Source organism: Nipponia nippon, unplaced genomic scaffold, assembly GCF_047370975.1.
Source record: "Nipponia nippon isolate SJK-2023a ecotype South Korea unplaced genomic scaffold, ASM4737097v1 scaffold_27, whole genome shotgun sequence".
NCBI lineage: Eukaryota > Metazoa > Chordata > Aves > Pelecaniformes > Threskiornithidae > Nipponia > Nipponia nippon.
This window is the reverse complement of record NW_028262344.1, coordinates 1,351,806-1,366,262: the sequence shown is the minus strand read 5'-3', so window position 1 is coordinate 1,366,262 and position 14,457 is coordinate 1,351,806. Positions and strand designations below refer to the sequence as shown.

General features: G+C 61.7%; 1 protein-coding gene across 4 annotated transcripts; it reads left to right on the top strand.

The window, feature by feature from the left end:
• Positions 1-1,233: 1,233 nt before the first annotated feature.
• SLC39A14 (solute carrier family 39 member 14) lies at positions 1,234-14,098 on the top strand. 4 transcript variants are annotated; one of them, XM_087763046.1, is made up of 10 exons: positions 1,234-1,284; positions 4,692-4,760; positions 5,017-5,292; positions 5,380-5,566; positions 8,057-8,226; positions 8,724-8,846; positions 8,935-9,120; positions 9,371-9,578; positions 10,089-10,273; positions 10,644-14,098. In XM_087763046.1, exons 3-10 carry the CDS (start codon positions 5,032-5,034, stop codon positions 10,788-10,790), a joined length of 1,467 nt encoding a protein of 488 aa, XP_087619172.1. In that variant the 5' UTR covers positions 1,234-1,284; positions 4,692-4,760; positions 5,017-5,031; the 3' UTR covers positions 10,791-14,098. The 4 variants fall into 4 exon arrangements, with proteins under 4 accessions (XP_087619172.1, XP_087619174.1, XP_087619173.1 ...); XM_087763048.1 differs by lacking the exon at positions 8,057-8,226 and adding an exon at positions 6,286-6,455; XM_087763047.1 differs by lacking the exon at positions 1,234-1,284 and adding an exon at positions 2,363-2,638.
• Positions 14,099-14,457: the final 359 nt, after the last annotated feature.

Genomic DNA, 14,457 nt, shown 5'->3' with positions numbered 1-14,457 from the left:
TAATCATTCACTGTCGCCCCTTGCCGATAGTGGCTTTTACCGGCCCCGGCGGACTTTGGCAGCCTTCACCCAGCCCAGGCCGGTGTTTTGGCGCAGGGCGAAGCTTGGCCCTGAGCGGCTGGGGGGGTGCTGGGGCCAAAGTGGGGGTGATGGCTCTGGGCCGCCGGCCGGGCCCCCGGCGTGCCTGGCCTCCCACCAGCCGCCTTTTTATATCGCGCCGTCGCTGCTGCTGGCCCGGAGAAAGGCTGCCTTGTCCTTGCCGGCTCCTTGGCACGGGGAGGAGAGCCGGGACGGCCTCTGGCTGCAAGGCTGGCGGGCTTGGCCCCCCCGGAACCCCTCCGGTCCCTTCCAGGGGGGTCCTTGGGGTGCCATGTCCCCTCAGGTGGGGGCTGTTTGGTACTCTGTGCCCTTGGGGGGGGTCTGAGGGGTGCCTCGTGCCCCCAAAGGGTGCTTGGGGGGGTCCATGGGGTGCCCTGTCCCCCCAGGAGGGGTCTGAGGGGTGCCCCATGCCCCCAAGGGGTGGCTGGGGGGGTCTATGAGGTGCCCTGTGCCATGCTTGAGGGGGTCCATGGGGTGCCCTGTGCCCCCACGGGGTGCTTGCGGGGTCCGTGGGGTGCCCCATGGCCCCAAAGAGTGTTTGGGGGGGTCCGTGGGGTGCCCCATGCCCCCAGGGGGTGCCTGGGGGGTCTGTGGGGTGCCCCATGCCCCCAGGGGGTGCTGGGGGGTCTGTGTGGGGTCTATTCAATGCCGTGTCCCGGGGGGGGGGGACTCTGCGGGGTGCTCTGTCCCCCCGGGAGGGGTCTGAGGGGTGCCCCATGCCCCCAAGGGGTGCTTGGGGGGGGTCTGAGGGGTGCCCCCAGGGGGTGCCGGGGGGGGGTCTGAGAGGTGCCCTGTGCCGTGCTTGAGGGGGTCCATGGGGTGCCCCATGCCCCCAGAGAGTGCTTGGGGGGTCTGAGGGGTGCCCTGTACCCCTGAGGGATGGCCAGGGGGGTCCATGGGGTGCCCCGTGCCCCCACGGGGGGCCTGGGGGCTCTGTGGGGTGCTCTGTCCCCCCGGGAGGGCTCCGTGGGTGCCCGCTCCGCCCCCCCTCCCCGCCCCGGGGCTGCCCCACGCCGCCGCCCCGGTGCTCGGCGCTGCAGAGCGGGGGGGCGGGGCGGGGCGGGGCGGTGGGAGGGGCGGGGCCTGCCGTGACGCCAGCCAATGGGAGCGCTCCCCGTACCGCTGGCCGAGCGTGCGCCCTGTGCGGCCGGGAGCGAGCGGACCGAGCGGCGGCGGGAGCGGGAGGTAGGGCCGGGATGGGATGGGATGGGATGGGATGGGATGGGATGGGATGGGATGGGGCGCGATACGGTGGGATGCGATGGGATACGGGCAGGGAACTGGCTGCGGGGACGGGGCCCTGCCGGGAGGGCGGCGGGGGAGCGGGCCCCGGGATGGGGATGGGGGAAAGGATGCGGGGACCGGCCGTGGAGTCTGGGACCGGCTTTAGGGTCTAGGACCGCGCCTAGGAGCGGGCTTAGGACCGGTCACAGGGCTTGGGGACAAAGGTGGGGTTTGCTTTGGGACTGCCCGTGGGGCCTGGGGCCCGGTGAGGGTGCAGGCAGCGTTGGGCATGGGGCGGGGGACCCGGCCGTGGGGTCTGGCACCAGCGGTGCAAGCTCTGGGGCCGGGCCGGGGCCTGGCGGAGCCGGGACAGGGGGGAAAAGGGGCCAGGGAGCGGCTGTGGGGCTGGGGACCGGCCTTGGGATGGGGCAGGGGGTGGCAGCGGGCAGGTCCAGCATAGGGACTGGGCAGGACTGGGGAGCTGGTGTAGGGTGCGATAGCCAGGGTAGCCCATTTTGCTGCCTGCCTGCCTGCACCAGGGCCTGCGGGCAGGGTTTTGGGGGAAATTAAGGGCCAAGAAGCTGACGGGGGGAGCGAAGGGAGGCCGTGGTCAGGCCGTGAGCCTGGCAGGCTGCCGTCCCTCCAGGGCACGGGGGTGTCCGGGGGCATGGAAGCCCTCCCTGCCAGCAGGCAGGTCCTGCCTTCGCTGCTGGACACCCCAGAGTATGGAAACCCTCCCTGCGGTCCTGCCTTCGCTGCCGGACACGTGGAGCGGCTTTTGCTCCGGAAAGAGGTGGAGATCGCTGGGTGCAAACCGCCCTGGCAGCAGGAGGGGGTGCGCACCGGCAGGGTTTCGGGCCCCCCCCCCCCCCCCCCCCCGGGTTTGCGACAGCAAGCCGTCCCCGTGCGGGATTTCGGGAAGCATCTGGCACGGGGCTGACGTCGCTGGGGTCGTGCTCGGCTTTGCCAGCGTTTCTTGTTCTCGGCGTCACCTTCCTGCTCAGAGCGGGGGGGTGGTTTGCCAGCGGGATCGATGACTTCTGGGAAGTGAACCCAAGGGACAGGGGAAAGAAAAGGGTCTTTGCCTGGCCCCGGCGGCTCCTTTGGCCTGCCATTACTGCCGGGCATCGCTCCCAGGCACATCCCATGGGACGCCCGGAGCAGGCGGCTCCTGGGCATCCCCTCCCCGTGGCAGAGGTTCGTTCCCTCCGCCCCGTCCCAGCGCAGCAGCGAGCGATAAAGTAGGTCAGGCACCGGGCCGTGCGCGGCACCGCGGCTCCACGGGCCCGTGGCCGGCGAGAGGACGCCCTTGAAGGTAGCGGGCGGGAGGCCGGGGGGCTTTGAGGGGGTCCCGCTCAGCCGGTGGCGGTGATGGAGGGACCCATAGCGGGGGGTTGTCCCCCTGGGGTGTTTGCTGCAGCTCCGTTTTGTCCCCGGGATGGGGGGGTTTGGATGTGGTTGGCACCCTCCTGCCTTGCCCCGGGCTCCCCACGGTGTTCGGGGGGTTGGAGACCCCCGGGCCGTTCCTCCTTCAGCCCTTCTCTTCCCGAGAGGCCTTCCCTCCACCTTGTTTCTGCCCTAAAACGGCAGCGAGCCTGTGCAATTCAAATCCCTGCCCAGCTCTGCCTGCAAACCCCTTCCTGCCTTTTGTTTGGCAGCTGGGTAAAAGTTGAGGTCCGGTTTTCCACCCTGGGTGTGCCCGGTTCAGCCCGGTTTTGGGAGAAACCCCATGGGCGATTTTGGCACTGGAAAGGGCTGCTTGCCTTGGCACCAGCCGGCGATAATCGGCGTGCTCCGGATGGGATGGCTCCCGGCAGGACAAGGGACGCGCGGAGCACTGGGCTGGCACGGAGAGGGAAAGGCAGCCAACGTCCCCCCGTCCCGGGATGCGGTGCTGCCGGGACAGGCCTTTGCCACCGTGGGCTGTGTGCCAGTGCCTGTGTACCTTGTAGGAGTCACGGGCCACCAGGATGTCCCACGTGGCCACCTGGGCTGGTTGCTGCTCCTGGGGCTGCGATGGGGCATTGCCCAGGGAGGACCCGTCTGGAAGGGTGGATTTGGGTAGGGGGGAGGCAGAGGAAGGTGTCCAGCTCTCACGTAGCCCCGCCGAGCAGGGTGTTACCATCACCAGCACCTCGCCAGATGAGCTCGCTCCCTCATTTTGGGAGGAGAGGGGTTAAGCCAAAGCATCGGAGCTTAGCCCTGGCAGGAGGAGGCTAAAACCTCCGAACAAAGCTGGCAAAGTGGTGGTAAGCTTGTAAAACCTGCGGGAATGCGGGCGCCTTCGGAGGGGGACGGGGTCCTGCCTTGGCCTCGCCGCCCCGGGCAGCACCAAACCCAGCCCCAGGTTATTTTCAGAACAATTGGTTGGCCAGGCTTCAAAAATGTCTTGGGCTTGTTTTTGGAGGAGACCGAAATCTGCAAGCCGTCAGCACGGGACGAGCGTGGCGGGGTGCCGGAGCGGCCGGCGGGAGCGCGGCTTGGCCGGGGCGGCGGGTCCCGTGCCAGGGCAGAGCTGGGCTGGATGCGGCCCCGTGCACAGCAGTGCAGGAACCGTCCCGGCGCTGCAAACCGGTTCCCCCGAGGAGCCCCCGGGAAGGGGAAACCACAAGGCAGCGTGCACCCAAGCCCCCAGGAGGGGAGCGGAGCCCCGGGCCGGGAACGGGATGGCTGCTGGGCGTACGGAGGCGGCGGGTAGCAAATTATTTTCTGCTTGTCCTTGTGAATCCTAAATTTGCCGTCCACGTTTCGGTGAAGGTTTTCCACGAAGACAGCCTGGGCCCCGCTCCAGCCTCTTGGGCGCTGCCCAAGGTGGACGTGTGGGTCGTGCCTGGCCTCCCACCCGCTCTCCGAGCCCCTTCCTTTGCACCCAGTGCCTGCTGGCGGGTGAACCCTGGCTCCCCTCGGTCTCTGCCGCCCCGCTTTTATTGATTCCCGGCTTATATGAAAGGAGCGGAAAGGGCAAGGATTGATTCTAGGCAAATACTATAAAGGCATCTACAGTTGCGGCTGGGAAGGACCTGGTTCGTTGTAATTATCGTAGTTAAAATATAACCTAATGAAAATGCTGCTTCTGGCCCCTGGGCTCCCGTGTGCTCTGAACGCTGGCGCAGGTGGGCAGAGGTCCCCGAGGGGTGCGTGTCCCGGCCCCGCGGGCACGAGGGGGACCCGACGTGGCGTTAGCGTGGCCGGGGGCCGGTGCCTGACTTCTCGCCCCACGGAGAGCTGAATTCGGCAGCCGGCGTTGATATTAAATGCGGTGGGGTCTGCTGGCCGCACCGCTGGTGGAGGCACGTGTGCAGGATCCCTGTTGCAGCCCTGTCTGCACGCTGCTGCCTGCTTTCCGACCGCTGGCTGCTCTTCCCCAGGGATCCCAAGGTGCTGCGGAGCTGGAGAGCCCCCAGGAACCGTGTCCCGGCAGCCGGCACGCAGCTGCGGTGAGCTAGGGGAGCGGGGTGTTTGGGGGAGGTGGTGGTGGTGCCGGGGGTTTGGTTCATCGCTTGTGAAAAGACGCTGAGTCCCTCCTCGGGATCTGGGTGCTCTCAGTGCTGCGCAAAGCTCTGTCCCCCCCCCAGCCTGGGGCTCCCTGGGGAAGAAATCTGCCATCTCCTGATGGAGCTGTGGGGTGGAAGAGCGGTGGTCGGAGCCGCTGGGGATGCTAAAGCTAACGGCAGTGCACGGCTTCTCTTCCAGCATCCCTGAGACACCATGATCCCCAGCACGGGCCCCCGGAGCTGCTGCCTGCTTGTGCTGCTCTGCCTTCTCCCCTGCCCGCGGGTCTGGGCAGGCAGGGATGCCGTGGGACCGGCGCTCTCTGCAGCCTCCTTCCTGCAGGATCTCCTCCAGCGGTACGGTGAGAGCGAAACCCTCAGCCTGAAGCAGCTCAAGGCCCTGCTGAACCGTCTGGACGTGGGAGTGGGACATGCCAATGTCTCCCAGCCACCACAGCAGCGGGTGAACCTCTCCCGGGTAAGGCAGGGGCTCTGCAGACACCCAAAGCCTCTTCGCAGAGCTGCGGGAGTCTCAAGGCATGTGCCTGTCTCTTCCCTTCCCCAGTGCTTCAGCTCCATCGAGCTTTTTGCCATCCACAACCTGAGCGAGGGCTCCGCCGTGGGGCACAGCGAGTTCAAGGAGTTTTGCCCCACCATCCTGCAGCAGCTGGAGTCTGGGGCGTGTGCCTCTGAGAAGCTGGAAAATGAGGAAAATGAGCAGACGGAGGAGAGCAGACCCAGCTCGGCCGAAGGTAAGCGGGGAACTGGAGGGCACGAACGCTGCCCGGCATGGAGCTTGGGGACGTGAGGCATCCCGGGACCTGCGGGACAGCCAATTCCCATTCCCGGCTCTGGGGCACAGGCAGAGTCTGGCAGAGACAAGAGGAGGCAGCTTGCCTACAGCAGCTGGGAGTCCCGACGGGTTTTCCTCGGTGTGGTTTGTGCTGTGGGCTCACAGCGTGGTTTTTGCCCCCGATCGCACAGGCCGCAGGGCTGTGCCTGCAGCATGGCTCTGCGGGATAGCTGGATGATGGGGACCTTGCTGCAAGTCCCCGTGGGTGGCAGTGGGTGGCTTGGCACATTTAGGGCCTCCAGCCACCAGCGGATGCTAAATGAGCTTCCGTGCATCCAGGTCCTGATGATGCCCAAGGTCTTGGATCAGCTGCCCTGAGCCCGGCATTGGCTTCTGCCACACCGCGAGGCCGGTGATGGCTCAGGAAAGCCTCTTCCAAGTAACCTGGTGGCTTCGTTTCCACCTGTCCTGCAATAAAAACGATGGTTTGTGTCGCAGTTGAAGCGTCCGGAGCAAAAGGAGAGACGCTCCGGTGTGGCGAGGCCGGCCCCGGCGTGGGGGCGTAGACCCGGAGCGAGCCTTTTCCTCCTGCCCGGATCCGGGGTCTCGGGGTCCTCCCCATCTCCCCGCACCGAGAGCCTCGGTAATGTCTGGCCCTCATTTCTTCTCGTTCCGCAGTGTGGGGCTTTGGTTTTCTCAGTGTGTCAATGATTAACGTGGCCTCCCTGCTCGGAGTCTTCATCGTACCGTGTACCGAGAAGGCCTTTTTCAGCCGGGTCCTCACGTTTTTCATCGCACTCTCCATCGGCACGCTGCTCTCTAATGCACTCTTCCAGCTCATCCCAGAGGTGCGGTAGAAAGTCCCTGCCTCTCTCCCGTCTCCGAGGGCAGCTCTCCGGGTGCCCTCTCTGCCTCCACCCTGCTGAATCGAACCGATCCCTCCGTCACCCGAGGCTGAGGGCTTGTCTCAGGGGCTCTGCAGGGCTTTACTCTCCCCTCCGAGCACCAGGAAACCCCCGAGAGTGTGCAGGCAGCGTGGGGAGGCCGTGCCCTCCAGCCCTGCCGGTCCTTACCAAGCTGCTGGCCGGGTCTGAGGTCCGGGAAGGTGCTGGGAGAAGCCGTTTGCTCCTGCTCCGTGGGCTGTGTCTGCTTTGCAAGGGAGTTTATCCTTTGGAGGGATGTGTTCAGCCCCGCTTCGTGCGGAGCTGCCCGGCTCTGAGGCCGCTGAGATGCGGCAGCGCTTGTGGTGTGAGCCGGATGGAAAGACCTGCGAGGCGGAGGAAATACCAGTGTAAAAGCACGGGGAACAGCCCGGAGAAGCACCAGCTTTCTCTCGAGTCAGCCCACTTTTACAAATGTATTAATTGCCTTTTTTCCTCCCCTGATTTACAAGACCGATGTTCCCACAAGGGTTTAGGCTTACGTGAGGTTTCCTGGTGCTCTGATGGAACCGACAGATACATCGCAAATTAATTGTGTTGTAATTGCACAGTTCTGGAGTTGAATAAATACACCCACACACTCTTGGACTGGACACCTTCAAAACACGCGTGCTTCCTCGGCTTCCTGGTCCAGGCAACTTCACACAGCCCTTCCCCATCTCCTGGGGAGGAGACAAGCTGGATCCGAGCTCCTGCACATCCAGCCTTAAAACTCTGCATTTAAGGTGCAGCCTTCCCTCTGCGCAGAGCACCCGTTGCTGCCGCTGGGTTTTGCCCCTCCGGCGTTGCCTGCTTTGCTCTCGGGCAGCGAACGCCTCATCCGTGTTGGGTGGGAATGTTTTTTTTTTTCCAAGGCTTCTTTTCAACTCCAGAACTGTGACTTTTATTTGCCGAACATAAAAACCAAGCGCCTCTTATTTCTTGATCTGCCAGGAACTGAAATGTCTTACGTACGCTCCACCCTCGCTATCAGTCGGAGCATCCTGGTCCCAGCCGGCTTGCGGGGACCAGCAGCATCTCTCCGGGCTGCAGGACGAGGATGGAGCGTACGAAGATGCTCGGGGGACCTCGGCGCTCTGTGGCCCTGGAACGGCCACCCGATGTCCCACGGGGGCTCGGGGAGCAGAGCCGGGGTGCTGGCTCTGAAACAGCCTGGCTGCCAAAACTCAGCTCCGTCTCAGCGCTAAAAGAGAGCAGCTCGCTCCGAGGGAGCGCTCCTCTCCCAGTCGTGTGACGTGAGCTCCGCAGCGGGGTGTCCCTCCGACCCTTCCCAAAGCGCTGTTTCCAGAGCCACTCAGCACCAGGTTTGCCCCTCTTGAACCAATGCCAGATGAACAAGCAATCACTAATGAATGTCCTCTTCTCTCTCCCCCTCTCCCTCCCTCCTCTCTCTTTCCTTTCGGCGTGGATTCCTTCCCCTCCTTCCCCTTCCCCACGTTGATCTCCTTTCCCTCCGACAACCTCCCCTCGTCCGATTCCCCGGGGTGGGTTTGGCACGCACGCCGCAGTCTGGGGTTACGGTTTCCTCTGCGTGACCGTCATCTCCCTCTGCTCGCTGGTGGGAGCCAGCGTGGTGCCCTTCATGAAGAAGACCTTTTACAAGCGGCTGCTCCTCTACTTCATAGCTCTGGCGATTGGAACTCTCTACTCCAACGCCCTCTTCCAGCTCATTCCCGAGGTAGGGTCAGGGCCGCCGGGTCTGTCCTTTTCTCTCTCTTTGGGGGCTGTTTTTCTCTCTCTGGGCGCTCGCTGGCTGGAGAAGGGGAAGGCGGCATTGGAGGGGAGCCGAGAGCAAGGTACGGAGGCTGCAAGCCCCTTGGGACCGCAGTCGGAGCTGGCGTTTCGCCCCTCTTTGGAAGGGGGTCACTCCAGGGAGACCTCCAGTCTGCTTCAAGCAGAGAAGCGCTCTTTTATTGCCCTTTCTAGCTTTTAGCATCCCTGCCCCAGTGCAGAGTGGTGGATCCAATGCCTTGGGGCACAGCTGGCTTGTCTGGGGGAGCGAGGGAGTTTCAAGGTGCATGAAGGCGTTTTCTGAGCTTGCCCCCAAAGCAGCTGCTGCTTAGAGAGAGGTCAGAAATCAGCAGCGTTGCCCCAGAGGTGCCAGGGGCAAAGGCAGATGCAGGACGTTGCTGGAGACTGTTCCTCAGTCCTGTCACTTGTCCCCTTTGCCTTCAGGCGTTTGGATTCAACCCTCAAGAAGCTTATTACGTTTCCAAATCCGCCGTGGTGTTCGGGGGCTTCTACCTCTTCTTCTTCACAGAGAAGGTCCTGAAGATGCTCCTGAAGCAGAAGGACCAGGTGAGACTGAGCAGGGGCTGCTCGGAGTGCTGCTCGAGTGGGAAAAGGCAGAAATGGCTGACACCCGTGAATCCTCCCTGTCCTGCAGCATCACCACGGGCACAGCCACTACGGCCCCGAGGCTTTGCCGTCCAAGAAGGACCAGGAGGATGGGGTCACCGAGAAGCTGCAGAACGGGGACCTGGACCACATGATCCCACACATAACCAGCGAGCTGGAGTGCAAGACCCCCTCTGGGGATGAGAAGGTTGTGATGGGCTCCCTCTCTGTCCAGGTTAGTGCCTCCTCCCGTGGGGTTGCGGGTGGGCACGTGGAAAAAAACCTGCCTGTCAATGAAAAAGAGCGGTTTTGAAGCCCATTGCACCTCCCTGACAAAATCCTCTGTGGGTGGTGGAGAGCAACCGGCTCGGGTCAAGCCTCGTGGGGATTTAATGCGTGGGTGGGTTCCCCTGGCCGGTGGAGGGAGCAGTGACCCCCCGAGACCGGCTGGATGCTGAGCCCCTGCCATCGGGGTGCTGTGGCAGGACCTGCAGGCCTCCCAGAGTGCGTGTTACTGGCTGAAGGAGGTGCGGTACTCCGACATCGGCACGCTGGCGTGGATGATCACCCTCAGCGACGGCCTCCACAACTTCATCGACGGGTTGGCTATCGGGGCCTCCTTCACCGTCTCCGTCTTCCAAGGGATCAGCACCTCGGTGGCCATCCTCTGCGAGGAGTTCCCGCACGAGCTGGGTACGTGAGTCCTGGGGGAAAGGTGCTGCGAGGGTTCTCGGATCTGCCCCTCGTTAAGGCCAACCCTGCTGCTTCCCTGATCCTACCCGTTGTTTCTCGAGAGAAAGGCAGCTGCGGGGTGGAATAAACAAAGTAATGATGGGGGGGGAAGGCAAGGCTGTAAACTACACTGAGTAATCACAGCTCTAAAAATAACGAGGTAATATGATGTCTGAGATATAAATTTAGCTGGAGACATCTGAAGGAAAAAAAAAAACACCACCTCGTTGGTTTGGGAGGGGGGAGGCAGGCAGCGGTTTGGGTTTGAATGTCCGAATTTATGCACGGGCAGGGCTGGGAGCTGGCAGGGAGCTGCTGCGGTCGGCGCTCAGCACCAGCGGGCTCCTCACGCTTGCCCTCCTGCAAAAGCAGGCGCTGGACACGAGCACCTCAGTGCTGTCCTGATGCTGCTGCTGCTCGCCCAGTGACAGCCTCCTCCCTCCTCATCCTCACCGTCTTCTTCTCCCGCAGGGGACTTTGTCATCCTGCTGAACGCCGGGATGACCATCCGCCAAGCGCTCTTCTTCAACTTCATCTCTGCCTGCTGCTGCTACGTGGGCTTGGCCTTCGGCATCGTGGCCGGCAGCCACTTCTCTGCCAACTGGATCTTCGCTCTGGCCGGAGGGATGTTTCTGTACATCGCGCTGGCTGACATGGTAAATGACGAGCCCGGGGGGCTGCCGGGCGCGCGGTCGGGACCTTGCCGGGTATTTTTTTCCTTTTTTTTCCTTTTTTTTTTCTCCTGGCTCAGAAGAGCTCTGGCTTGCCCTCAGGCTGGAGGCAAGGCAGGCACGGGGAGCACAGGGGGACGTTTGCTCTCTCCCCCTGGCCCACGCAGATGCTGTCTGTAGCGACCGGCGTTCGTCTCCGCTTTGCTTTGCCTCCTGGGCTGGTGGCACGGTGACGCCGCCGAGAGCCCCAGGCCGGGCGGTGAATATTTGCCGGGATGGGTGGGAAGCAGTGGGGAAGGACGGAGCCGCTCCTGTCGCTGAGCCCTGCCATCGCTCTCTCTTTCCCCCCACCCAGTTCCCCGAAATGAACGAGGTCAGCCGGGAGGACGAGCAGAATGGCAGCACGCTGATCACCTTCGCCATCCAGAACGCGGGGCTGCTGACGGGGTTCACCATCATGGTGCTGCTCACCATGTACTCCGGCCAGATCCAGATAGGGTAGGACCAGCCCGTCTCACAGCCCTGTTCCAGTTTTTCCTCTTTTTTTTTTTTTGTTTTGTTTATTTTGGGGGGGGAAGGGGTATTTCTTTTTTTTTTTTTTTTTTCCTTTTCCTGCTGCAAACATACGACGGTACCTGTGCAGGCACTGACACCACACTACAGAAGAAGAGGCATTGCTTTTAAAGCTATTCCACAGACTTGATTTTATTTTGGTTTAAGGCTACGGGGAGCTTAATCCCCTTTGCCGTAGGACAGAACTGACCGGAGGATCTCTTTCCAGTGTCATATCCCTTCTCTCCTCTCGTCTCCTGGGAAGGATGGAGTTGGGAGACAGGAGCTCCTTTAGCCGTGTTGCTCCCTTCCTTGTGCTCAGAGCGGTGCGATGGGACGTGACGCTCTCCTGACCCCTTTTCAGGGGGTGCGTGACAGGGGGCCGTGGGGTACAGGGCTAGTGCTGGACGCGAGCTGCCTCCGCCTGCTCACCTGCCGGGGAATGGATGCGCAGGGGGTGAAAAGTAGCACCGCGACGAAGGGGAACGGGGACCCGCCGCGTTCGCCAGCGTCACGCAAGGAGCTGGTGTTTCTCTCCTGCGTGGGGAGGTGGTATTCCGCTTTGGGAGCGCACAGACTGGGACAGACCCTCCTTCTTCTGAGAGCGTTACCTACCAGCCGGTCCTCGGAGCTGTGCTCTCCAAGCACAGAGGGCTGCCAAAGAAGAGGAGGCTCGAGGAGCACGGCTCATCATTTGAGCATCATCCTTGCTGTCTTCAGAAACGCGTCTCTGGAGCCATGTCTGGTTTTGCTCCCGTTCTGCCTTGGCAGCCTGGACGATGCCCTGGGAAGACCAGGGTGAAGAGGGTTTTTTTGGTTTTTTTTTAAAGCACATTCTGGGCATCAGTGCTCAGAGCAGAGGACACCAAACCACACCCCATGTGGGTCGGACTGACGGACGCGGGCTGCATGGGGCAGCAGCTGGGAGAAGGCTAGCAGGATGCTCTTACCTCCCTTAGGTCCCTGCTGCTGTATGGAGGGGGAAAAAAACCCCTTCTCCTTCCACGAGGGCAATCGTGCAGCAATGCTGGCCAGAAGGGCACAAGAGCAGCGTGGGGCAAGGGCGGAGCCGGCACGGCGAGCCCCTGCCTGGCCACAGGCTCCCCAGCTGGGGGATCAGTCCTTACACTGTGACCAAGCTCATGCCAACACCTGGGAACGGACACTGGTTTTTAAACACTGATGCTGCTGAGTTGCTGAGGTTCGGGGTGGGGTGGGGGGGTGTTTTAAAAAAAAAAAAATAGACTGTGAACCTCTTTAGGTTGTGTGTTTCCAGCCTTAGGGAGTAGCCAGAGAAGGGTGTTACAGGCACTTCACAGCTCTGCTTCTGGGCTGGCTTTCCCCAGATTCACTAGGTGAATTGACTTATTATCATATTGATAATGTTGCCCACCCCACCTGTGTTGCTTGAGGTTCCCTTGCACCCCCTTCTCCCCCCAAACCTTATCCTGCACCCAGGAGTGGCGAGTTTGTGGTGAGAGCCGATGTAGGCAGCTTACCCTAGTGGGTGTGGGGCTGGATCGGGCTGAAGGAGTGGCGCGGATGGCTTTGAGAAGCGCTCTGGTGTACGTGCAGGGGATGGCTTGTCACTGAGCGTCCTTCTTCACGCCCTGCCTGTGCAGGTGGCCGTGAGGTGCGTGTGTGACGGGGTGACGGCCATCCTGACACCTCAGCTCGGTGCTGCTCCCTTCCACCCCTGTTGGGAAGCAAAGCGGAGGGCCTGCTGGGTATTTTTCCTGCCCCTCGCAAGAGAGGCAAGGCACCTCAGCCCTTGGCATAGCCTGGGGCAGGCTCAGCACCATCCAGTAGCATCGTACCCTGGTTTGATCGCTGGCTGCCGGTACCTCACTGTCGTTCCTAATTTGCCTTAGGTGCCAGCTGGATGATGTTCCTCTTAGGCTCCTAACAGTTGTTCCTGAGTCCCGAGGTCTCTGCCTGTTGAGATGTGACACTGCCGGTATCCTCACAGATCGGCATCGCTGCTCTCGGTGGCTTTGGCTAGGCCAGGCATTGATTTTGTCCCCTTGGTACCCAGGAGGCTGTTGGCTTTGTCGCGCACCCAGAAGGTTAAATATCAGCATGTCGAGGAGCAGGGAGCCTTCTTGGGAGGACCCTTCAACCCGGAGGTACCACACGGTCCTCGGGCTGTTTGCTGCCGTGGGTGATGCCTTCAAGGAGAGACGGGCTCTGCTCTATCCTGTGCAGTGTCTCTTGTTCGTGTGGACGGTCATCGTAAGTCACTCCTCCCTCTGTGGCTGGTCCGTGGGACAGAGCCACCTCGAAGCAGCGTGGTCTGTCCTGGCTCGGGCACGCAGCCACCTCTGCAGCACCTCGCGGTCTCTACCCTTGCTTTAGGTTGCTGCTATTTTTCAGTAGTCAGGAGGAAAGTGGTATTGGAAATTCCCTTTCCCTGCTTGAGAGAGCTGCAGCCCCATCTGACTGACTTGATGTGGAAAAACTGAGTCCTTTGAATGGCATACGTGCCCTCTCTTCTCTCTCAAGGAAGTATTTGGAAAATATCGGATCGCTGGTAGCTTTTCACGGGGCAGAGGGCAGCCATGGCACTGCCAGGGCTAAGTCGTGGCTGGCAGGAGCGGTTCAGCGGTGCGCACAGATGGAAAAGCCTCCGCGTTGGAGGCGAAGGGGGGGGGGGGGGGGAAATCTTGTTGTCTGTCCCCTGGGGACCGTGAGGCGCTTGCAGACTGTGGCGGGGAGGTCCTCTGCGTCCCCGAGAGCTGGAAACGTGGCAAGGACTGACGCTTGGCTTCCTCGGAGCCGGTACGGGCCCTTCGGAGATGGTGGGGATCGCGAGTCCGTCGTCTTCTCGTTTCGAGTTTTAACCCCGTTTCTTGCCAACTGAGTTGACTTTGAGAAATCCGCAACCCAGAGATTTGGGGTGCGGGGGGTTGAAACCCCTCGGAGAAACAAGGCTCCTTGCAGAGAGGGGACCCTCCCTCTGCCGAAGGGCTGGTGGGAGAGAGCTCCTGTCCCTGGCTCGGGCAGGCTGGTACCCGCCGTCGGGGAAGGGATGGGGCAGGCGGGAGGACGAGGAGGGAAAGCGACCCAAATCAAGCTTGTTATGGATTTTCATCCGTGTTTCCCTTCCCGTGTCCGGTTCGAAGCTCAAGTTCCATCTCAGTATTTCAATAACTCAGGTGTTGTAAGAGATATGCGTTGAAACAAAGAACATAACTTATGTCACGTGAATTGTAAAGTTATTTGTAAAATTCCATAAATAAACTATATTCTGTAATGATGGAGGGTTGCAAGCGTGCTCTAGCGGCGGAAACCTCCCCGTGGCCAGAGCTGGTTGGGGTGTGAAGGGGTGGGAGCTCCGCTGGTTCAGGATTTTTCCAAGGGGAAGGGTTTCAGCTGGGCTGGGTGATGCAATCCCGCTTTTCCAGGCCCGATTTCCAGGGCTGTGCAGTGCGGCGCGCCCGACGGAAGATGGCACTGACGCCCCCCCCGCCTGCCCACGTGGCACGCTGCTCCACGAATTGCCTTTAGAGTCAAAAAGCCCTTTTTAATTTTATTTTTTTTTTAATGTATTTCCAAGCATTGACGTTTGGCTGGAGGGAGGCTGAGGTTTCGGCGCAGGTCTGCGGGATGTATTCCTC